This window comes from Echinops telfairi, unplaced genomic scaffold (genome assembly GCF_000313985.2).
Source record: "Echinops telfairi isolate 266 unplaced genomic scaffold, ASM31398v2 ScPeMD7_6;HRSCAF=24_1, whole genome shotgun sequence".
NCBI lineage: Eukaryota > Metazoa > Chordata > Mammalia > Afrosoricida > Tenrecidae > Echinops > Echinops telfairi.
In genome coordinates, this window is record NW_022103903.1 from 17,783,641 (window position 1) to 17,808,734 (window position 25,094).

At 36.5% G+C, this 25,094-nt stretch overlaps 1 protein-coding gene across 1 annotated transcript in view; it reads left to right on the forward strand.

The window, feature by feature from the left end:
• The window catches only part of EPHA6 (EPH receptor A6), a 1,133,516-nt gene that overhangs the window by 86,602 nt on the left and 1,021,820 nt on the right, over nucleotides 1-25,094 (forward strand). Inside the window, exon 2 of the mRNA XM_045286264.1 lies at nucleotides 16,270-16,334. Coding sequence (XP_045142199.1) covers nucleotides 16,270-16,334 — 65 coding nt within the window. The remainder of the gene's footprint in view (nucleotides 1-16,269; nucleotides 16,335-25,094) is intronic.

Below are 25,094 nucleotides of genomic sequence, written 5' to 3' on the forward strand. Positions count from 1 at the left end.
CATTGATGATAAATTTAAGTGTGATTTCATCAATGTCCAGAAATGATATAATTATATATGGCTAAAGAATTGTGTACAGGTGCCAAGTTGGCAAGGGGTGGATTGAGGTAGTTAGTTTATTGTGCCAACTTGGCCAATAAACACATGTGGGATTAATTGAAGGGCAGCAAGATAAATGGCTCAGTGAGGCTCACCTTTCTAGTTCTCGGGTCTCATCCTTTGTGATGGTTGCACCAGGATACAACTGCCTTAGCAGTTCCCTGCTTCAGCTTACAAGACAGACTTCCTACAAGACATCCCCAAGGAGAAGCCACATGGACCTACCCCGATGCAGCCCTGGGTGCTGGAGCAGCCCTGTGGAGACCCCTGCCAGCGCTGAGATGCTTACACATTCACTGACTCAGCTTTCCTCCTGCAGTCGGCATCATTGCTACTGTTTTGTGAGATGGAGGAGGACTTTGTGGATTGGCATTGGACATATGGGTTAATGGGTTAATGTTGGACTTGTGGGCTTGGGCAGCACTGGGTTGGGATGTTTTCTTGATGCTCGCTCACTTAACCTTTATATAAAACTCTCTCTTATACATGAGTTTCTGTGGATTTGTTTCTCCAAAGTATGCAGACGAATACAGTTACGAAATATTTTTCTCTGTCATTCCTTGAAGTTGCATAAAATCCATCCATAGTAATTGGAATGCATTTTACTCACCTGTGAAGATTCTTGTTGAAAGAAATGCAGATTACTTTGTGATTAAATAAAGCCTACAAATGGAAGAACATTTTCTTCCATAATATCAAACTCAGGCTTTCCAAAATTTAGCCAATTAAAAATTGATTATGAAGATTATAAATATGTCCTGAAAATAGTGTTAGAAAGATCATAACTGTGGTTAGAATATATGTATTTTTAAGAACAACTTATTGAAATAGAAAAATATTTTTAGCACTATTCAAAGTTGAGAGCTTTATTTTTAAATGACTTAGATAGAAATAGAGGATTTTTATACAGTGAGATCACCCTTATCCACTAAGTAAATATTTTCTAAGAAATTGATCTAGAATTTGGTCACTTGAATGGATTTAGGTTCAGAGAAGGTACCATAATTTCCTGGGCAGGATCATCATCACTAAGTAAAATGTCACTCTCATTTATAAATTTGTCTCTGTTGTGTCTGATTAGCAAGAATCAGTTTCCTAAGATAGGGCCAGTGTTCCTGAAAAGATAATAATTGAGTTTCTCAGCGATGACAGCTGAGTATCAAATTTAGATTATGTTGACATCACCAAAAAATTCTTACCATAATCCATGCCTTGAGCAATCACTACATTAAGAAAAGTGATCAATGTCATATGAAAGCCAACATCTACTTTTTTATTCTTAACTGTACTTGGTAAATCTTTGTTAAATAAAATACTCTTCATTTGCTTAGCTGTGAAATGCCACCATCATAGCTCTTGTAGTTACTTTATTGCACAAGACCCCGGTGATAAACAATTTGACAATAGCACTTAATGACTTTCCTTCCCTACTGGTTAATGATGATACAGCTAGCTTTCCCCCCCCTCCCTTTTCTGTTTCTGCCAATGAAAAAGCTTCCATCTGTCATTCTTCTTTTCTGCCTCCCGAAGCCATGCTGTTCTTGGCACAGGGCACCTTTGTAAATGTTTCCTTTATGAACCATTCCTCTTCCGGACTCCTCCGCAGTACAGAAATGTGCCACAAAAGATCAGCTGCCTTGCAGTTCATGTGCCTCTAACTCTGGCACTACATTTGCTCTGTCATTTCCTCAGTAGTTTCCAGGAGGAAGGTGTCCCACATAATTCTCCTGATTTTATTTATGAAATAGTTGTGCTAAAGGCTGCTTAATGTGTAAATGAGATGACAACTGGATGTCTTAATATTTAAGTCTTCCCATTTTCCAACCCATTTCTCTCGTCACTGACTGTTCTGTTGCATCGGCTGTATCATTTACAATTGTACTCATGTAAATGCATTTAGCTATTAAAAATACAACACACTTCCTTTAGGTAGTCAGGAATGTTGAAACTGTGCTAAATGAGAGAAAATCCCATGAATTTAAGTTATTTTTGTAACATCCCTCATAGAGTGCATCCTGTTGGATGAACTGATTATCAAGTGTTCTGACATGATGCCCGTGTTACACGAGCTACTGAATACTCAGTGTTTGCGAACAGAGGTTAGTTAGCTGTTTTAGGGAAGCCTTCAGTCTCAGCAGTTCTCAGTGTTTGAGAACAGAGTTTAGTTAGCTCTTTCAGGGAAGCCTTCAGTCTTGGCAGTTCAGCAGCACCCATATATTGAGACTAAAGGATCTAAAGTACTGATACTATTGCTTGAATGAGCTCTAGAGAAAGGGTGGCATACACATAGAAAAGCCAGCATTTCACTTAGACCTCTCTTGAAGTTTACTGAGGAGCAAATGCCCTGTCATTGAATTGTGACTCACAGCAACCCTACCTGACAGGTTCGAACCGCCCCTGTGCACTGCCGCATCTGAAACTCCTTAAGCTAATGGAAATCCTCATCAATTTTTCTTGGAGCAGATGCTGGTTTTAAACTGCTGACCTTGAGGTTAGCAGCCCAGTGTGTAACCTTTGCACACTCTAGTAGATCAATTAACAAACTCATTGGAGTATAGAGGACAGACAACCATAATGTTCATGACATGACATGAAAGCTTTTCTCTGCAACTCATATTAATTTTGCATTTTTAGGTCCGCTCACAGAACAGTGTCTTTGGGAGCCAGGTCAGTGGAGGAAGGCCTAGAGATTTATTATTTTAGGATCTGAGCAACTGTCAGTGACTGACGGTAAAATTAGGACTCTTCCAAGTTCACATAAGCACTTGATAATAAAACTAAAGCTAGAATGCAGGACTCAGAAAAAGATATGAGGAGGCTTAAAAGAATTTGTGGGAACAATATGTACATACCATTTCCCTGTAAAATAATCTTTTGAGATTTTTTTCTGAGGCATTTTGCGTGGTTGCTTCTGTCCGATCAATCCTTTCTACGGGCTCAATATCCTCCTCTTCTGGATCGTCAGACCATAGGTTCCCATCCCATGTTTCAGGATCCCAATTCTTTCTGATTAATGCCCTTACTTTTATATCAGACACTGTTCTAGACCTGCAATTCAGCTGACACTGTAATTCAGCTACTCATATGATGAGCCTGGATTTGGTTTTCGGCATTGTCAGCTCTATTACTAGAGGAGAGGAGACTCTCCCTTGTAGTGCATGCAGAAGCTTTTAAGTCTGTTTCCATGCTCAGAAATTATTTCACAGATTTCTGCCCTTTTGAAATAGCAATTTAATTCTGCATTTTACTAGGTAGTTTTATTTATTTGTGTGCATCTTCTAAATAAGGTCATTTTAATTTAAATATTATTTGCATGTTTGGATAAACTATGACATGTGGTATGAGATGCAAATGCTAATAGTTTGAGTAATAAAATGATATTCCTTGCAAATAGATAGCATATCTTTTGTTTACACTATAATATCTGCTCTTGGAACATAGTAGAAAATCAGTATATGTGTGTTTAAATAATATTAAACTATATTATATAAAATGAAGTATTTCTTTGATTCATGTGAACCCTGAAGAAGAAAGTTAAATTCTGTTCCCATTATGTCCATGTACATAAAATGGAGTATAAAAAAAATGCAGAAAAAGTCTCTTCCATTTTTAGTAGAAAAGAAGAGAAATTAACTTATTCTTGTAAATTTTTCTTATATTCAAAGTAAATTTTCTTTGTGGGTAAAACAGTAGTTTTATTTTTACAGTAAGGATTGCATGGTTCTTTCGGACATTATATAATACTGAGATGTTTTTCACTCGGTCCTTATATTGTAAATACGGTTTTCACATAAGGAGTCAGGAGCTCTTTTTCTACAACTGTGGAAAATACTGACAAGTGCATTACTGGCTTTACGTTTCATAATCGTACACACACACAACACTGCAAAATGCTCAAAGCTCATGGACTACCAGTGGGAATTTGGAGAAGAATGATTGAACTAAAAATATAAGGACATATTTGATATCATGGGAACAATTGATCGAGGTCAATGGTTTGGACTAAATTAAGCACTTTTATTTGAGAGGTAAGAAATTCACACTATTTATTAAATATTTTAAATGACTTAGAAATCCAAGACTAAAGCTCAGGAGTTCTTGATATTTCTCTAAACGCTGCCATTGAAATGAATCCAAATATCATAGTGTTCCTAAACAAAACTACTTAGTGGGTAGGTCAAAGTGCTGAATATGTCAAATTTGATTAAGGGTAACAGTCTTGTTAATTAGGCTTTTTCAAAATCATACTCTTTGTTTTATTGTGTTTTAGCTACAGTCATAACTGGAAATCTGATGGAGAAAGCACCCCTTGTAGTTTACTGGTGTTAATAATGACCTTGCTCAGGAGTCTAGGAATGAATCTGAAGTTTACTGCCATTATGATGGGTAGATCTGCCCTGTGTTCTTCTTGGGTCTCTGTGTAAGGGTGGACTTTAGGAATGAGCAATGGTTGCCAGGCATAAGCATGGCAAAGTGTGCCAAATAAGATAAGGTTGTAGAAGTTCTTGGAAATAAGGAACTAGGAAGGCGTGAACATGAGATGAAACCATTTTTATTCAACCATTCACCATTTATTGTTCACATAGGTTTCAATGGCAGTTTCTGCTATGTAGAAACTTGATTAGATATAGTAGCAAATAATTTTACTTGATAAATACTCAAAACAAATTTAAGAAGAAGATTATCACAAAAAATGTTAAGTCATTTGATCCTGAGAAAGGTGAGGCTCTTCTGTCAAGATAGGAAACCCAATGAAGCAATAAAGCAATTGGGTGACTTATAGGGTCACAATGAGTTGGAATTGACTCCGCAGCTATGAGTTTGGTTGGGGGTTGGATAAGGTAATACACTTCAATACCTTGAATATGGTAATAACAAAACCAAAAAGCATACCCACTACCAGTTCAAGGGAAAGTCAAGGAAAATATTTTCTTGTTTTTATTACTTATGGTTTCATCTAAAATATGAAATAATGATTTGTTTTCCGGACAGTACTCTGAACATTTAGTAGAATGGACATTTGAAGGGTATGAGCTAGATAGTTCTAAGCTTGATTTACTCTCTAATTTTGGGGGGACGAAAAACTACTGTACCTTATTGTCAAAATATGATATTCATTCTTTTGATATTACTAAAGGGGTAGATAAGTTAATTATGAAAACCAATCATATTTAAAATTCATCAGCCAAGGAACAAATGCTTTAAAAAGTTGTTTCAAGTACAACCAATGAGCACATTGTGATAGACATTTGTTTTAGAAGAATCAATACTAGTCTGTTCCCAAAGAAGGAACCCTGGTGGCATGCATAGTGGTTAAAACTTGGGCTGCAGTCTTCAAGATCCACACTGCAAACTGCCGGCCACCCCAAGGAGAAAGAGGGGGCTTTCTACTCCAGAAAACAGATACAGGATAGGAACTCACAGGAGCAGTTGGGCTCTGTCCTAAATGGTTGCTATGAGTCAATGTTGACTCAATGGCAGTGAGTTTGGTTTGGTGTGACATCCCCAAAATTTGTAGATGGAAGATGTCCCAAAATGTCTGACTCTGTGGGACCAGTCTGGTACTAATTCTGCTAACATAAAATACCACCACAGTTTGGATTAGAAGTGGTATTCCTTGCAATGGCTTAGGGGTCTGGGAACTGAAATGTTTGCTATCAGATGGTTTCCTTGCTTATTCCTAACTATAATTGATGAATAGGAAAGAATATTACACTTCAGCTTCTGGCCCAAGATTGCTGGATACACCCTGCCAGAATCTTAAGGAGACAGGTATATCGTCTAGAAAAGGGGGTTGAATTTGAGGGTTTTTAGGAGGGTTGTGTTTAAAATGATATGTTTAGCTGACTGGATTATATTGATCTCTCCTACCTGGTATTTTTTTTTCTTCCTCAGCCATAAAGTGACTTTATTGCATCTAACAGGTCATTTGAGCAACCCCAGTGGGCATGGGCCATTCCATCACAATGGAGACAATTTCAGAATCTCCTTTGCTTTCTTTTTTTAATAGATATGTTATAGAAGCGAATATCTGAAACTATGATTAGAGCAAGCTTGTTTAGTCCCTGGTGGTATAGTGGTTATAAATTGGGCTGCAATCTACCAGATCTGCAGTTCAAAGCCAGAGTCACTTTGTGGTAGAAAGACTGGGCTTTCTGTTCCTGTGGAAACTTAGTCTTGGACACTCACAGGGACAGTTGGACCTTGTCCCGTAGGGTTATTGTGAGTCAGCCTTAACTTGATAGTGGGGAGTTGTTAAATCCCTACTTCAGTCTTTTCACGTGGTTTGGATAAAAGAGGAATTGGGAAATGCCAGAATCAAGAAGTTTTGTTTCAAGTCAAAATTGTTATAAAAAAAAAGTCCCACCAAGATCCCTGAGGGCCAAACGTTTGCATTTGAAAAGGCATCGGGATTATTTGGCTTTTTGAATTTTGAGCAAGAAACTTTGCTTATGGATGCGCCTCCGCAGGATAATGTTGTACCTATCAGAGTAGACCTCCACCCATACTAGAAGTGAAAGCTAAAAACACTGGTCTGCTTGTTTCTTATCCCATGCTTTGAGCATATTCTCAGGAGAGACCAGGCCCTGGAGAAGGACCCCATGCTTGGTAAAGTGGAGGAGCAGCAAAAGAGAGGACGGCCCTCAAGGAAGCAGACTGACACGGTGCCTGCAACTGTGAGCTGGGATGGGAACAAGTGTGAGGATGGGGCAGGACCGCTCAGCATGTCATTCTGTTGTGCATAGTCACAGTGGTTGGAACTGACTCAATGGCACCTAAAAACAGTAACAATGCCTGCTGTGTGCCCATTTGGAAGTAGGGAAGTACAGCAATGGGTACATGGGCAGAGTTTGGACATAACTATTGATGCCTATTGACCTGGTCCCCAGGTACCAGAGTGGAAGAAAGAGGAAGGACTAGTTGGTCAAAACTTTAAAGAGTTGTACAGACATCAAACTGAACCTATGCGCATGACCTAGCCCCTTCATTCGCTAGTCATATTGTCTGACTTGCCCCTTTTGACCTAGCAAAGACTTGGATTGAGATGACTAGAATCCAACCAGATGAAGAGAAATATGTTGAAATTCTAAACTGAAATAAGTATTGCATCCTGGCAGCATTCATATGATGCTGTTCCAACTGAAATGAAGATGTTCAATATTAAAGAATGTATCTTCTCCTCAGAGTACTGGGATGATAGGATGGGCAATTCAGAATTAGGTGATAAAGGCATAAAGTGGTTGGTTTATAAGCTTTCATGGCTTTGCTTAATTTTAACATTGAAGTGACATAGGAGGATCCCCACTGAAGTTTTTGTTCTTCCTGATAGGTCTGGAGAAGAGAGAGGGTTGCAAAGATGTTGATTAGATTATATGATTTAGGTCAACAGGGTTATTGGTGATTGCAAAATTGTAATTATATAAGAATTTTCATTTATGAAAACAATGACTAGACAAGCCAGAGGGTGGCCCGTGTGAAGTGAAATTTCTTCATATGGCCCTTCCATCCAAGTCTCTGTAACTCCCATCAAAATGATTAGGTAGATCTATGCAAATAGGGCACTTATACCACTAATAGAGGGGACTGGTCATTTTTCATTGCCTCCAGGTCCTCCTCCCTCCCCCCATCTCCAGGACCATTGGAAGAACACCTCGTAGACTTCTGTCTAAGTAGCAGAGTCCAAGACCAGACCAGCCAGAGACTGTGGCAAGGGGACTGTAGGACAGAGCCAGAGAGCAGTGCACAGACTATGGGACTGTGAGCAACAGGCAATTGCCAGGGTCCAGAAAGCAGAGGCCAAGGGCCTATGTGGCTTGAGAGGCTGAGGACTGGAGAGAGACTTGGCTCTTGGCTGAGGAGAGGTATTGCTAAGGACCTATGGCTGTATCTTTATTATTTATTGATGCTGACTTGCGGTAGTCTATTAACTTCTCTAATAAACCACCACGATTGTGAGTACTATCTGTAAATTCTGTGTGGCCATTGCAATGGATTATAGAACCCAACACAGAAGGAGAGTGGCATGGGTAGAAGAATTCATGTGAGAGTCAGAAGAGGATAGAGTGTGGAGGCCCGTCTGACCCCTGCCTCATGGCAATAAGGAAGCCAGAGCAGGATGGATATGGCTCTCCATGCCATTTACTGCACACATATTTACTTGTGTTTGACTAAATTTAAAAAAAAAGTATTTTGAAGAAGAGGTCAGTCTCTGTGGAAGATGTTGCTTTAAAGACAATACCAGTACACACATTGACGTACCAGGGGTAAATATGACATGCCTATATTTTAGAATATGTTTAACTTGAATTTCTTAGAATAAAATATTGACTCTGTTCTTATGTGAGGGAGTATTATATAAAATTCTAATAGTAAAAAGTTTTGATTTTTGTCAGTCATAGATATGTAATGATGTCAAACCAGAATTAATGCGATAGCTTGAATATCAGTTCAAAGTAGGCTCCATATAAAGTGCCATTCAAATTCACTGCTGCTAAAACTTAACACGTAGACATATGTGTGTACTTCAGCATTTATAGTTTCGGGTCATCTAATTTCCTTTGGACACCACAGCAGAACTAACAGAACAACCAGATTCTTCTACTGGTATGTTGCTACTAAGCGACCTAGTTACTTACTTACCTTTCTGGACTTTATTTCTAAAATAAAACCTCTAAGTGGAATAATTCTAAGAAGAAACGGTAACTTCTTTTTTGTATTAGATCTATTGGGGAAAGTTTTCAAACATGCATTTACTGTAGCATGAATTTGCAAAAACAGTGATTAATCTTCCAACTTAAATTTTTAGATTTTTTTATACAATATCTCTAAAAGAATAGACACTTCTTGGTTGTTTGGTCTTCTCACTCCTAGTTAAATTTCCAAAATGGAACATAAATACATGTATCTCTCTTTTTCAAATTATACAATTAGAATAAAAATGTGTTTCTATTATATATTAACTACCAATATACTAATACCCCATAAGTTTACAAACAGGGAGGCAAAGATGATAAAAATTTTTAAAGGCAATGAACTGAGCTTTTTAATCAATAGGTTCTCATTGCTCTCATATTGAATAGAAGAATACTGTCAAGTTTTGTTTCGCCATGTGTTATTTTCTTGTAGAACACCATGACTGTTTCCTATACCTTCTAAAATTTAGACTAAACTAATATTTAGACATTATTTTCTGAACATTATTCTGAAAATGGTATGTAGACTTACAATTTCTTAGGTTTTTAAAAAAAACTATATTTTCACAATCACCTGAATACTCCTCCTATTTGTTTGGGTTATCTAATTTCTAATTTATTATTATATGGACATAAAATTATTTTGTAATATTTACTTTTAAAATAAGCAACCGGTGTTATGTTGTCAGTAAAGTATTTATCACCTTTACATTAAACTAAATTTAAGAAAAATACATTGATTTCTCACCGAAGTTCATGTTGAAGTGTTGTTCCTGCCTCTTGAGTTGCCCGTCCTTCTGCACTCTGGTCAGGAACAGATATCTTTGTTTAAAACCAGCAGGAGGAGCTCTCACCTTACCGGGTTCAAGGTATTAGCTTGCTGGAAAAACCTAGATTTGTGGAGATTTTGTATATGAAGCAAATGATACAATTAAAACTTTGACCTCATGAAATGTTATTAAAAATCTCAAAATCTTCAATTTTGTTTTAATATAAATGTATCGCTTGCATGGAATGCAGATTTTAACTTTGTTCTTAAGAATTTGTAAAATATATGTTTATAATCTAAAGGATCTCTGGTGGTGCATAGATTAAAGTAGCCTCATCCAAAGCTCCATTGTTCAAACCCACCAGTTTCTCCATAGAAGAGCGGGGTGGCAGAGCACTGAGAGATTTCCAGCCTGGAAACCCTGTGTGCCTGGTCTGCTCGCTCCTACTGAGTCAGAATCACCTACAAGGCGACCTGTTTCAGTCTGGTTTTGTGGTTGCAGATTAAGTGAGACTAGTAAAGCAATTGAGTATATCTTGTTTCTTCAAGGTACTAAGAAATAGACAACAAAGATTCTTCCTAAGAACCTCTAATCATGTAGGTAAATGTGCATTTTATTTGTTTTGAAATAAACTTACTTCACAGTTTTAAATCATATGCTTTTAGAACAAAGCAGCTTAAGATGCTTTGCAAAGAGTGAAAATTAAGTCAGTCAATTGGCTACTTGAATACGCTTTCTATATATAACCAATGGAAAGGGAAATTTTTGTTGATAGATGTCAACATATAGTAATTTGTTCGTTTGTTTGTTTTGCATACTTCAATATTCCTCTCAATTGAAATACTGTGATTTGTATATAATAATGAAAGCCTAAAAGTTTTCTCTAGGAAACACTGGTGAGAAAATAAGATTAGAATTTATAAAGGGATGAGATCAGCAAAAAGAAAATAGGGGGGAGGGGTGAAGGCAGTTGAAAAACAACACTATTTTTTTATTTGATTTTATTATAGAAGAAGGCATTCTGAATTTCATCTCATTGGTTAGAATTCAAATTTTATCATTCTGTAATGCATTGGGAAATTATTTCCCCGTAATTTAGGGCCTTACTCTTCTCTTCTGTAAATTCAGCATTATTAATAGAAAGAAGGCAAATAACTTCATCGGAAAATGAGGAAATAAAAAATTCTTACCACAATGTTCCCAGTCTGCTTTGGAAATAATGAGATATTTTGAAACTATGCACCTGCTACACGAGTGACAGTAATCTTTGGAGTGCCCACAAGTAGATACCGATGGTACATGCTTAGGGAATCATTGAGTAGTATGTAGCAAAAATCAAAGAACTTTCATTTTTGTAATACAGTATAGGCAACTACAGCGAAGCCTGTCAGAGCCAGGACTTCACAGTACCGCCTTGTTCTTATTTGAGGGTGCAGTCAGACTACTTGGGTATCATTCCTTTCCATGGGAAACATTTGAGTTTTTCTTCTCTGACAGGCTTCTGCCTTACTGAAGTTCATAGGTTTTATGTAGTTTTGATTAGTTTGTCTATGATTGAATGATATATCTCCAACTTTTTCCCTATGAAATTGTGTAAACCCTGAGTGAACCCCAGGTATGATTAAACTATATATATGTGAGGGTATGTAAAAAATATTTCTGTAAATTAAAAAAAAATTTTAATGTAACAAAAATGTCAAAATGGGCACCTGCTGTTTCTCAACATATTTTACCTAAGCCCTGCACTTTTGAATGGGTGTTTCCGTCTCTAAACTTCCCATGACAATTCTGCACTATTCGATACATACTATGCCAGAGTGACAGTTTCAGCATCCTTTAGGGCCTCGAAGGGTGTTATTTTTTAATGTTCTTTCAGGAGGGGGAACAAAAATAAGTGTGGAGGGGCCAGATAACAGATGGATAGTGAATGGGTAAAGTTTCCCAATGGTATTCTCCTAGGACAGTCCCTGTCACCTTTGAAGAAAGAGCAGGATGGGAAAAAATTCCTTGGAACAATTTTTGTGGCCTTTTGCTCTTCAATGCAGTTTTCAATTTTCTTAAAACCTTTTAATGTGCCTATGTTAGACAGGGTTCTCTAGGGAAACAAATCCAGGACACTTCATATCTTACATACATTTAGATAGATAGATGATAGATAGATAGATAACATAAGAAATAAACAGTTAATTAATCTATAGAGCAGTAAAAATGGCTCAGTGCAACTCACTCCATGAGACAGCTGTGAGACACTGGCAGTCCTTCAAGTTTGAGGGCCCCCGGGTAGTCCTCTGTAGAGCAATTCAGGCTATCCGGACACAGGCAGCAAACAGCAAGGCAGGTCACTAGCAGTCAGCCAGATGACAGGGCCTGACAGTCCCCAGCTCAAGAGATGTAAATTCCAATGGTGTGGCGAAGCAGGTCTTGAAGGAACCTCAAATTACAGCGACACAGTCCATGGGTGAGGTGTCCCACAGATAGTGTAGCTTGCAAATTGAGATACAGAACAAGCAAGGCAGCTGCACAATGGTCTGATGATCAAAGAGCAAGAGACAAGAAAGACGAGGCCCACCTAGCCATTTATCTCTCCACCCTTCAATTAATCCCACATGTGTTCATTGACCAGGTTGGCACTATAAACCTACCTATCACAGTGCCCATCCTAAATCCTTTGTTAAAACCTGTCAAGAGGATTCCTTTTGAATCAACAAACACTCACTCTATGGGGATCATAATAAACTATGGATAAACTATGAAAAATGGGATTCCAGAGCACTTTATTGGCTTACGTGGAACGTGTACATGGATCAAGAGGCAGTTATGCAAGCTGAACAAAGGAACACTGCATGGTTTAGAATCAAGAAAGGTGTACATCAGGGGTGTACCCTCTCACCAGTCACTTAATCTATCAACTAAACAAATAATCAGAGACGCTGGGTTATATGAAGAAGAATATAGTACTATGATTAGAGGAAGACTGGTTAACAACATGCGATATGTGCAGATGATATACCCTTGCTTACTGAAAGCGAGGAGCTTTGACTTGAAGGGCTTGCTGATGAAGATCAAGGACTGCATCCTTCAGGTGGACTGTGATGGCCAGAGTGCTACTTTGGACATATTGTCAGGAGGGACTGGTCCTCAGAGAAGGACATCGTATTGGTAATGGGGAGGGACAGTGGAAATAGAGGAAGCCCTCAAGGAGGTGGGTTGGCACAGTGTCCGCAACAGTAGTCTCAGACACAGACACAATGGTGAGGATGGCGCTGACAGGAGTGTTTCCGTCTGCTGCGGACAGGGTCTCTTGGGGTCAGAACTGGCTCAATGGCACCTAACAACAATTACCATGAACTTCTGAGTTGACCTGCCTACCTTAAATTGAATGCATCCAACAGAGCCCTCAGAAGCTACTTGGTTTTTTTTAACTTATTTTTTAAAATACCCTAAGGAGACACAGGAGCTCTTGTGGAGTAGTGAGTTACTGGTTGCTCTGCCATCTGCAAGGCAGCAGTTCAAATCCACCAGCCTTTCTTCAGGGGAAATATGAGACTTTCTATTCCTTTAAAGATTTACAGCCGTGGCTCTCAACCTTCCTAAAGCCGTGACCCTTTCAAACAGTTCCCCCTCTGTGGGCGTATCTGCATGTGGGGGACCCGCCTGGAGAGGGATAGAGGAGCAGCGTCTCAGAACATCAGAAATATGGTCTTAGGCGACCCATGTGAAAGAGTCTTTGGACCCCCCCAAAGGGGTCGCGGCCCTCAAGTTAAGAACCGCTGATTTGCTGATTTACAGCCACAGAAACCAAGAGGGGTGATTCCATCTCTCCTGTACCAAAACAACCCCGCCCCTTCGCTGCTACTGAGTCAATGCTAAGTCATAGCGACCCCTGAGGACTGCAGTCCAACGTGTAAGCACTCTGTCACCAGGACGCCTGTCCTGCCCTCCAGCACTGCTAGACATCAGAATTGACTCAGTGGCACTGGATCTGTTTCGTTTTAAGGCAAGTAAATTACTGAGAGAACATATCCATGACTATCCACTGATCGCTGCGACATGTTTAAACACAACTTGTTGAGCATAAATTCACGCATGCATGGAATGGAACTCCAGTGCAGTACTTTTCCTCTCTCTGACCCTTGTCATTATATTGTACAGTGAGTATAGCTGTGTATCTGAGCAAATTATCCAAACTGTGATCAGCAGAATCCTCTGAAAGTTCATTTATAAATAATTAGGATGTAAGTCTAGTAGACATTACGAACTTTTGTTTTCAGATATGATACAAATTGATTTAGATGGCAATGGGCTTTTGGATTTAGTAGGCTTGAAAAAAAAATAAATAAGGAAATTGAAAACATAGATCCACATAAAATATGTGTATTGAAATTTATAGTGGTTTTATTTGTAACCTAACCAAATGAGAATAGGTAAGATGTCCACCAGCTAGTACATTTAAATGCAATGGAATATGGGATTTTCATCAATTTAAAAGGAACCATGTGTTCACATAATAGCATGATGAATACCAAATACATTATGCCAAGAAAAGAAAGTCACATTCAAAAATTACATGCTATTTGTTTTTTCTGGTTTCAGAAAAGGTAAAATTATAAGGAAATACATTAGACTAGTATTTTCCAAAGGCAATATATAAGTGAGGGTTTTGGTTGCAAAGGGCCATGACATACCTTTGTGAGGTACTGGAAGCATTCTGCAATGTGATTCACTTGGTAGTTATAAAAAGGTTTTTAAAAATGACAGCAATATACACTTGAAATGATAAATGTTATTATAGTAATTCATACCTCAATAAATGCAAAAAACCTAGGAGAGTTTATATATTAAAATAGAAATGTAAACTCAGTATAATTCATAGAACACATCTATCTTGATTGCGTGTTAAACGAAATTAAAACAAGACATATTAGACACTAACTGGATATTTGATGATATTAAGTGTGTATTACTGAATTAAAATTACTATCATATTTTTTAAAGATCCCTATCTAAGAATTACAAGTTGATATTGTTTATCCTTGAGATGATAAGATTAATTTACTTCAAATAATCATGTACTGAGCAAATATTTATATATGGATAGGTGAAACTAGATTGGTCATGACTTGATAACTATTGAAGCTGGGGTATGAGTACATAAGGATGCATTATACCATTTTCTTGACTTTTATGTTTGATTTTTTAAATGTCTATATATATAAAATTGATGAATTATAGTCATATGTGGGAATCAACTCGATAGCAACTATTTTTGTTTGAGGGGAGGTGGGGATGTTAGTGATTACATTTCAACAGTTTTAGAAAGACTATTTTACAATGAGTAAGTAGAGTTTTCCCAAGACTTTTAAGACATTTAATAGCTTGACATTTAAGAGTGTAGAAATCAAATGTATCATAATGATTCAAATAGATTGAAAGTAAATGATGAAGAGAAAATCCCAAAAACCTCTTTCCTAAGATAATTCCTTTTTCAACAACAAACAGAAAAGCAATAAATAATAAACATACGAAAATTTCTTAAAACATATGAAGAACTAAAATTCATAATGATGTGCCAAGACATTGTTTCTCTTAGTAGTCTCTAGTCTGTTGATTCTTGGGCACTTGGGGATATTGTTTAAAATATAAGGAACTGTTCAATTCTGGGATGGAAATATATATACTAGGGAACTCTAAAAATTCTTGAATGATGGTAATGAAAAATAATGGAATTTTTCCATAAATCTTTTGAAGTCCACCCTTAGTTTAAGCTAGAAACACTACTGGAACCTTCCCCCACTGATTACAATGTACCCTTCTGACTTTTATTTCTATCCCACTCTTTCAAACACAATCCTCAGCCCTAGTTTACACCCGACCCACTAAGATCCAATTTAGTAATATCTCAGTTACTTGATAGTATTTCTTCTGACATTAAAAAATAAAATTTTCACCATAGCTGGTTGAAGATACATACATTCATGAGCCCAGCTCAAATTGGATATATTTTATGAAGTCTGCAAAGATCTCTCCTCTCAATGTTAACCTAAGCTAATTGCTAGGATATTATTTTAGAATTCAACAACTTGTGATCTCATTATGTATCTTCTTTTTTTAACTTTTGACTTGATTATTAGCTAATTTGAGCCCAGGTAAAAGATACTTAGTTTTTACTAATTTATTTACTTGCATCCTTTAGTAGTAACTTTACTATGTATTATGTAGAGTATTAATCGTGTTTTAGCAGACATTAAATTTATTCAAATACATTTTTCTCATAACATAAAGGTATTTAAAAGGGGGAAAATCTGCTTTAATATATTTTTATTTCTTCAACATGATATTAGAAATAGACTATATACAAAATGAAAAAAATAAAGTTGGCTTTTATATTAATCAAAATATGCTACTGTTAATTCTATATTTTTTAAGTTTTCATCTTATTTTGCATTGTTAAACACAATTCTACACAATAAAAAATTAGCTTGTAACTACTTTATATATTTTATTGTCATTACTTAATATCATTAAACATTACATATTAATATTTAATATGTGTATAAGTATATTTAGGCTAAATAATGCTAGAAGTAATGTACCTTATTAAAGATAATGAAATTGGTAAATAGTAAAGATAGTTAATTGTAATGATCTAAATAACAAATTTTTGTATCAATCGAGAAATTCATGTAAGTTTTCTTATTTAATTCCAGTTGTATTGCTTGATACAACAACTGTGCTGGGAGAGCTAGGATGGAAAACATATCCATTAAATGGGGTAAGTTTAAATTTTTTAAAAATTGTCATTCTTGTTAGGACATCAGGGCCTGTTATAAGAGTGAAAGGAGCAGTAGACCTTTGACTCTATTGGGGATGAATTTTGACATATAATTTGAGTCCCATATGTTAAAGTACAACGTAAACTGGTAAGCCATGTAAATTACATTTAAATTAACAATACTTGTTGTCTTCTAAGTTAGTAAATTGTAGCTAACATAGTATTTATATGTGTAGTGTTGCCAAAAAAGGTTAGGTACTCAACTACTGACCAAAAGATTGATGGTTCAAATCCATTCAGCAGCTCTGTTGGATAAAGCTCTGACAACCTTCTCTACAAAGATTACAATCTAAAATACTCTAAGCGGAAGTTCTGCTGTATTACATTAGTATTTATGAGTTGGAATTGACTCAATAATACCTAGCAACAACAATTGTAATACTAGAAAATGTACCGTATAAATATTTATGTAAATCCAGGGTGCTTTTCTCTATACACATGTAATAAATTTGGTAATTTCAACAAATATTGGCATAGAAACAAATCTTAGGTGATTAAAACATAAACTAGTTGTAAAAAGTTAATAATTTGGGTTTTACTAGAAAATGAATTCAATAAACAGGCATATATTTTTTTATCCAAAAAATACATTGTGAATAGACTTTCAGAGCAGCTGTTTCTGAAAGGCTGATAAGGCTATATAATTTATATATGACAGTTTTTAGTAGTGTCATTTTAGTTATATGGTATTCTTGAATTTTCATCTCTTTTGATATGATTAACATGTTTATATTATAGTCTATTCCTATACACACACACACACACACACAGTCCATAATGAAAACATGGGTTAGCCTATAAAGCCTCTTGCTTTGATTTTTGTCTCTCTAAGGAAAACTTTCATAAATAGAGTCAACTGCTTTCAGATCTTTTTGAGTTAACTTTGCTTCATTTTCTTACAAATTATATTTTCTCCTCACATTTTTAGCTTAGATATTTTTAAAATTATTTTCCCATTATATCTACAACTGTGTATCTGAACTATATTAAGTCAACATGTTGCATCTTTAAATGTTTGAAATATTGTTGTTTGAATATATTTTATATTATTTATTTGTTAAATATGTGTATTTTTAACTAAAAACCCTATGGAAACTTAAAACATCCCCTATTTGTTTAATAGGCTCTTTTCTTCTTTAGATTTATTGGTTTTATATTATGTGATTTTATTTTTCCTGGGTTTTTTTAACCCAATGAAATGCTTTTATCACATCATTCTTTAGAAGCACGTTCTTTCAAAAATGGTTATTATTTGATTATTTTATGTTTGTTGTCTTATTTACATTAAAGTGAATATAAGTATTAGTTTCAGTTGTTAAGTAGAAAATGCTAATCTTAACTGCTTTCCTGAAATGAAGAAAACTCCTCCCTAGAATATACTTACAGGGTGTATGGATAGTCTTTCCTCAGTATACAACAGAACTTACAAGAACTTAACCTATGATTAAATAGTTTAGCAATACGATTTTTCTATTCTGTGAAAAAAGGAGACTATATTATCTGTGATTATATAGTTAGACAAAGATCATGTAAACCTCTAGTGATGAGACAAAGAGATGCACACAGTCACAAACTGCAATATTTCTAATTACATTGACATTATAAAATATTATCACAAGATGAGGAACAGCTTTTATTAAATATAAGATGAAGCCATATGAATGAAACACAGCAAAAGTGAATCCAAGGGAGCTCTGACACACAGACTAGAGAAATAAATTTTCTTAACAAGCTGTAAGGATCTTCAGTGCTACTCTCTTGATGTCTAGATAATTGCTAAGAATGAAACTTTAATTAATGCTCTGTATGGACGAAAACAAGTAAGAAAATTATCAGTAAGGATGAGGAACTCTGACAAAAGACTGCCCAAGTAAAATAAAATAATATATAGGTTTAAGTAATTACAGAGCTACAGAAAGTATTTTTTACCATTTAAATGATTAACATTTATATATACATGTACTACATTTTGATTATATGTATTTAACATTGTGTAATATTTTCTAGTTCTCAAGATTATTGTTCCTGTTATTGTTAGAGCCATCAGGTTAGTTCTTACTCAGAGGTGCCCTGTGGACAACAGAATGAAACACTGCCTGGTCATGCACCCTCCTCACCATTGTCATCTTTGAGACGTTGTACTCACTGTGTCAATCCAGCTCAGTGAGGGGCTTTCTATTTTACCAAGCACGATGTCCTTTCCCGGGGACATCATGATAACATGTCCAGAGCACATCAGACAGGGTTTTTCCACTGACTCCTCAACAGCGTACCAGCTGTACTCCCCCCGACCGACTTGCTTGTTCTTTGGCAGTCCATCACAGACGCAGTATTGTTCAACAACCGCCTAGTTTTAGGACACCCATTCTTCTCCGGTCTTCCTTATTCATTATCCAGCTTGCACATGCAGATGAGATGACGGAACATGGTCAGCCCGTCTTAGGGCTCAAAGTGACATCTTTGCTCCTTACGATTTTACAGAGACCTTGGGCAACAGATTTTCCCAGGGCAGCATGTCCTTTGGTTCTTGATGGACGTTTCCATGAGTGTTGATTGTGGATCCAAGTAAAATATAACCCTTGACAACTTCAATCTCTTAGTCATTTAGCATGATTTAATTGGTTGAAACTTTTGTGAGGATTTTGGTTTTCTTAACATTGATTTGTAATCCGTAATGAAGGCTGTAATCTTTGAACTTCATCAGCAAGTGAGTCAAGTCCTGCTTTTCACCTTGCAAGATTCTGTCACCTTAGATGGCAGGTTGTTAAGAAGCCTTCTTCCAATCCGGACAGCATGTGCTTTCACACATAGTACAGCTTCTTAGGGTTTTTGCTAAGCATACAGATTGAGCTAATTTCAATGACTATCTTAGCAGTTTCCCCTGCCCGCCCTAAACACTAGTCATTTCTATAGCTATGTCGTGGGTAAAAAAGAAAAGCAGATTATATATTTGGCAGTTTTATGAAGTATATATTTTAGGAATTACTTTGCGTTTATCTTTCTATAAAGATTAAGCAAAGAGATACACTTGAAGTCATATGATGTCCTTTACAAAAATAGGTAATTTAATAAATTCTTCTCTAGATTTGCTTACCTTAAAATAGATGGCTCTTCAACAGGAGTACCGTGCTGTTACCTCTCTGGCTGGGGTTTGTCCTAGGTGATGGAGAGAGGCTGTCCTATGGGATATCCTAGGCTATAATCTTCATGTGAGCAGAGCCCCAGGCCTCTTCTGCTGATCAGCTGGTGTGTTGGAGCCAATCACCTTTTGGGAGCCGCCGAGTGGTTACCCCTTGAACCCAGTCACAAGAGTAGGTGTTCACAAAACGACTATGGACAAAACGATGGTTAGTAATTCCGATAGGAGGCAAGAATCTCTGGTTAGAGACTGGGGAGAAGAAATAAGTAGTCTTAAGAAAAATATTTTGGGACTCGCAATATGAACACAGAATGCATTCATGTTTTAACATTTTTATTTGATTTCCTTATATTTTTGCTTTGTTTTTTCTAAAGACCTATTGAAATTCAGTTCTAATACCATACAATTCAGTGATTTGAATACATTAAAAAGGGTTGCATAGTTATCCTTGATTTTTTGTTTGTGTGCAAAAAAATGTAGGTGTCCTTATTTGAAGGATACCTGGTGGTGCAGTGGGTTAAGCTCTGACTGCTAATGATAAGGGCAGCAGTTCAAACCAACCAGCTTCCTTGAGTGGAAGCTGCCTGCTCCCGGGAATGTCACGGTCTTGGTAGCCCTAAGAAGCAGCTCTGCTCTGTCCTGTAGCGTCTTATGAGTGGGAGCCTACTCGGTGACCGTGGTGAGTGTTTTGCTGAATTAAATTCTGTACTTGTATTTCAGCAAAGGGCTTCTCTAAGCTCCTATGGACCAACTGTTTGCTGTAGTCAGAGTTTTCTACACAGCCGTAATCTAGTACCCAGTAATCTTTCATATTATTAAGGCCAAAGGAAATTGAATTTTGCTGTTGCTTAGTAATATTTTGTCTAATGAATAAAGTGGGGTGTCATTTCTGGTAAGGGGGTATTGTGCTGGGTGGAGGTAAGTATGTCAGGGCTGCCTTACACACTTTCCTAAGGTTTAAAAGAGAAGCTAGAAGAAGGGAGTGGCTTGAGCAGAGCCACGGGAATAGTACTTGTGTTCATTTAGTATTGGGAATGTGAGTATCATTGGTCTGGCTAGGGTTCAGAGGAGTGGAGGAGTATTTGTGAAGAAAAAGCTGTAATCATCAACTGAAGCCAGATTGTGGGAGCTTTAGAATTTCAGTAACTAAATTATCTAGATAATGCATCTCTCAGCCCTAGATGGTAAAAGCAAAAACTATCTAGATTCATGTAAGTAACTAAAGGTTATTGAAGTGTCCTTGAATTGAATTAAACATACTATTATATCCTTGAGAAACCATGACCCCTGATAAATTTGGAAGTGTGATGTACCAACTGAACTTAGGGATATATTGAGAAGTGACATTAAACAGCTATATTTGTGTGGCGATTGAAGCTTCCCTTTAGAAGATATTGGATGCATCTTTTTTCTATGAATTGGTGGTAAAAGTTCTTATCACTGCGCTCGCACGTGCTGCTGTCAACTTCGCGTCTGTGTAATTGAAAACTCTTATAAATCTATCATGTAAGTGTCTCTTCCATCCTTATCTGTCAACGCAATATAGTAAGATAAATTATAATCATCTAGGAGTATAACTGATAGATTGCCATGATAATGAAAGAAAGTTGCATGGATAAAATATTTGACATAGCAGTAAAGAAGTGGTGACGTGCTAACAAGTAATATAAATGTGGCCATGTAGTTAGGCTTTTCTCTTTTCTATTAACTAACAACTAGTTAATCCCAAGTCTTGCTCTATACAAAATATAAGAACCTATGTAAATATTGAAAATCTCTTCCAGAAGTCTAGTTGTATTTAAAAAGGAAATAATGACATTTTTAATAATAATGAGAAACAAAGAAGCATATAATATTCTGCTTGCTACAGTAATTTTGTAAAAAAGAAAGAGTTAAAATAAAGGGGTCTAAGTTTGTTCTATGGGATCCTGGTGGGGCTGTGTGTTGTTGCTCCCAACCCACCAGCCCCTCTGTGGGAGAGGGAGGAGCTGGGCTTCTTCGGTCAAGTTTTAGATCTCAGTGACCCTTGACAGTGGTTACTCCCTCCTACAGAGTCACTATGAGGGAAAGACTTGGAAGCAGTGGATTGGGCTTGGTTTGGGGATTCTTTTTGTGTTTTGAAAATGTTATGAAAGAAAAATTGTATATATATTGTGGAATAATGTTAAACTCCTGTGTTTATTCTTTTCCTTTGGGATTTTTCTTTTTTTCATTGTCTGCATATGACATTGTAAATTGGAATAAAATACAATTATAATAAGACATAAAGTTAGTTATGATAATTAATATCTATAAAACTCATTATAGACCAGCCCAATTCAGTGCCACACAGCAGTGTACATGCTAAATAGGGGGTTCTAGGTTTAATAAGTCACGTTAATAGTCATAAAAAAGAAAAGATTTTGTAATTTATTTTAAAAAAGAATAACATGACACAAAAGTTCTGTTTTCTTTTGAATTTTAATAGTCACATTTGCTATCGCTTAAAATTTAACAGTGATGAGGATTTTATATCTTGATTGAGACATGTAAGTAATTGAACAAATTTCTGTTTGTCATCTACTTACTGTTGATAAAGGGTGCTTATCTCCATCTGAATAAAATTTAATTTTAATAGGTAAAATGCAATATTTAATAATGATAAGTCTAGAGGATATTATTTAATTTATACTTCAAATTGCAAATAATTAATATTCATGGGAGTAACTTACTTTTAACTATCTCCTCAATTCACATAGAGGAATAATTTATTTTAATTTATTTTAATCATTATAATACAGTCATGTGGCATAAAGTATCCATTTGGCCAATAGCTGACCATATATACATCATGGTCCCATAAGTTTATACTAGAGTTTAGAAATCCCTATTCTCTGATGTCGTGAATACAATAGCATTTCTCTAGCAATGTGTGCATTGCCTGTGTCTTATATACTAAAAGATTTCACTGACAGGGTTATAATACTACAGTATATATATCTAATGACCTTGATAGTCATGAGATATGCCAATATTACTAGCTTATGTATGTACAGCACATATGGTATTTCTATCTAAAACCTTTACAGTGTGTGCCTTAGTAGTTCTTAGGCAGTAGCATACAAGGTCATAAACCATATGATAGCTCTTGAATATTCTAGTGGTAACTTTCTGTTTATTTGTTTATTTATTACTACCATGAAATGCATCAATGCATCGTGGCTCCCAAACATAGCTAAACCCATGCCAGTGATCACAGAGGAGGGGACAAAGATGTATTGATTTGAAGTGAAACACAATTAAACAATTCAAAAGTGGAAAATCAGTGAATATTATTATTGTTCATGATTCAGGCATGTCAAACTGGATGATCATAAAGACCATTAAAAAACAAAGAAAAAGATATCAAAACTGAAAAAGATATCTAAACTGTTAAAAGAGTGGCTTTGCTGAAAGCTACAAACCTAATGAAAATGTGAGAGGTGTCTGTATCAGACAGACAGAAATTGCTAATGTCATGTATTAAAGACTGGACACAAAAGCCAATCTCTCTTAAGCATATGCTGATCACTTAGAAGGCAAGAAACTTCTTTGAGCTGTTTAAAGAAAAAGCAGGACCACACTATGATAGGGTATTTGCACAGCATCTACATTTTATAATGACTTATTTCACACTGGATATTGTGGATTTTAAGTGATATATGACTGTATATTAAGCAAGGAAATAAAAGATTCCCTTGTGCAATGCATTCTTTTTCCATTGTTCTCTTTTAATTAACTGTTGTTATTGTTAATTATTCTCATGTTAGTACTAACTCATAGCAACCCATTTACAAATAACCACACTATTACCCGGTCCTGCATCATCCTTGCATTGTTAAGTGTGAGCCCACTGTAGAAGTCATTGTGTCCATTCACACCTTTGAGGAACTTTCTCTTTTTCTCTGCCCTGCTACTGTGCCAAGTATAATGTCCTTCTTCAGGACTAATCTCTCCTGAGAGCATGTGAGAAGTCCAAGAGATGAAGTTTTACATCATCACTTCCATGGGGCATTCTGACTATATTTCTGCCAATAGATGATAGATTAGTTTTGTTGTTCTGGTGGTACATGGTGATTTGAATATTCTGCTCCAAGACAATAATTTATTTTCTTTGCTTCTTCTCTGGTCTGACAGATTTTTTTTAACTACTAAGAGGTAGTTAAGTTTTAAAAGCTCTGTATGCACACACACACACATTTAAGTATGATGGAACTGATTTTTTTACATAATATAGTGTGCATACATCAATCCAATATTCAAAACTGAATTTCCTTTTCAATTTTGGAATGATTTTTAATAAAAAAACTAAGAAATTTTAATATTAAGGATAACATGCTTATTGAATACTAGGTTTTATTATTTGTCATTGATTAAAACAAGAAATTACAAAGCTTCATTTATAATAAATTGTGAATATTGACTTCATGTATAACATAAAATATACCTGGTGTGCTTTGACTTAGATGATAATTTGAGCTTGGGTCATATAAGAGTTATGAAAGCTATTTAGTTTTCATTCTTAAACATGATGGATTGGTCTAAGAGAAAACAACCTGAAATTATTTGATAAGTGGGTATGCTGTTTAAAGAATTTATTTTTTCTTTGAAATTTTACACAGATGTTTAATTAGCTTTATTTACAGAGCAGGTTTGTTTGTTTGGTTATTGCTTTCAGTCTCTGATGAACCCTACATAAGATAATTAGGCAAGAATCTGCAGCTCCAGGAGAGGGACATATCTGATCTGAGCACACAGGAGCAGATGAAAGGGGAGTAGGAGAGAGTGGGGCACATCCTGGCCCACTAATCCTTGAGGATGATGATCCCAATTAGAGCAGCCAGTCCATAGAGAGGACCACATGGCCAGCCCCACTATGAGACATGACACCCCTCACTGATCCATGGCCCTACGGGGGACAACACCAGAGACACCTTGTGGGAATTGCACGTAATCTGATCCTGCTGCACCGAGGCAAAGCATTGGGGGTGGGGTGGGGGTGGGAGGTGGGTGCAGCGGAATAGCAAGGGAATGAAACTGAGGCAAAGTCTACCGGAAATGCTGAAGGTGGACTTTGGGGCCAGGGTGTGGTGCCCCAACAGACTGGACTGGAAAACACTCCTAAAAGCCAACAAACCATCATTGAACTAACTACAAGCTTTTCTTTCCTGTTGTGTTTTGTTTTGGTTCCTTTTGGTCATTGGTTTATTCTTGTTGTTGTTTTGTTGTATATTGTTGCTTGGTTTTGCTCTGTGCTCTTTTTGTGCATGTTATTACCTCCGCAAGTCTGTCTAAATAAGATAGGCTGGATGAACAATCTGGAGGAGAAAACAACAGGACTGACAGTTCCGGTGGGGCATGGGTGAGAGGGAGGTGGGGGGAAAGGAAGTGGTGATAATAAACCCAGGGACAAGGGAACAACAAGTGATCCAAATTGGTGGTAAGGTGGATGTGGGAGGCCTGGTAGGGCATGATCAAGGATAATGTAACAAAGAAGAATTGCTGAAACCCTGGTGGGGACTGAGCATGATAGTGGGACAGGA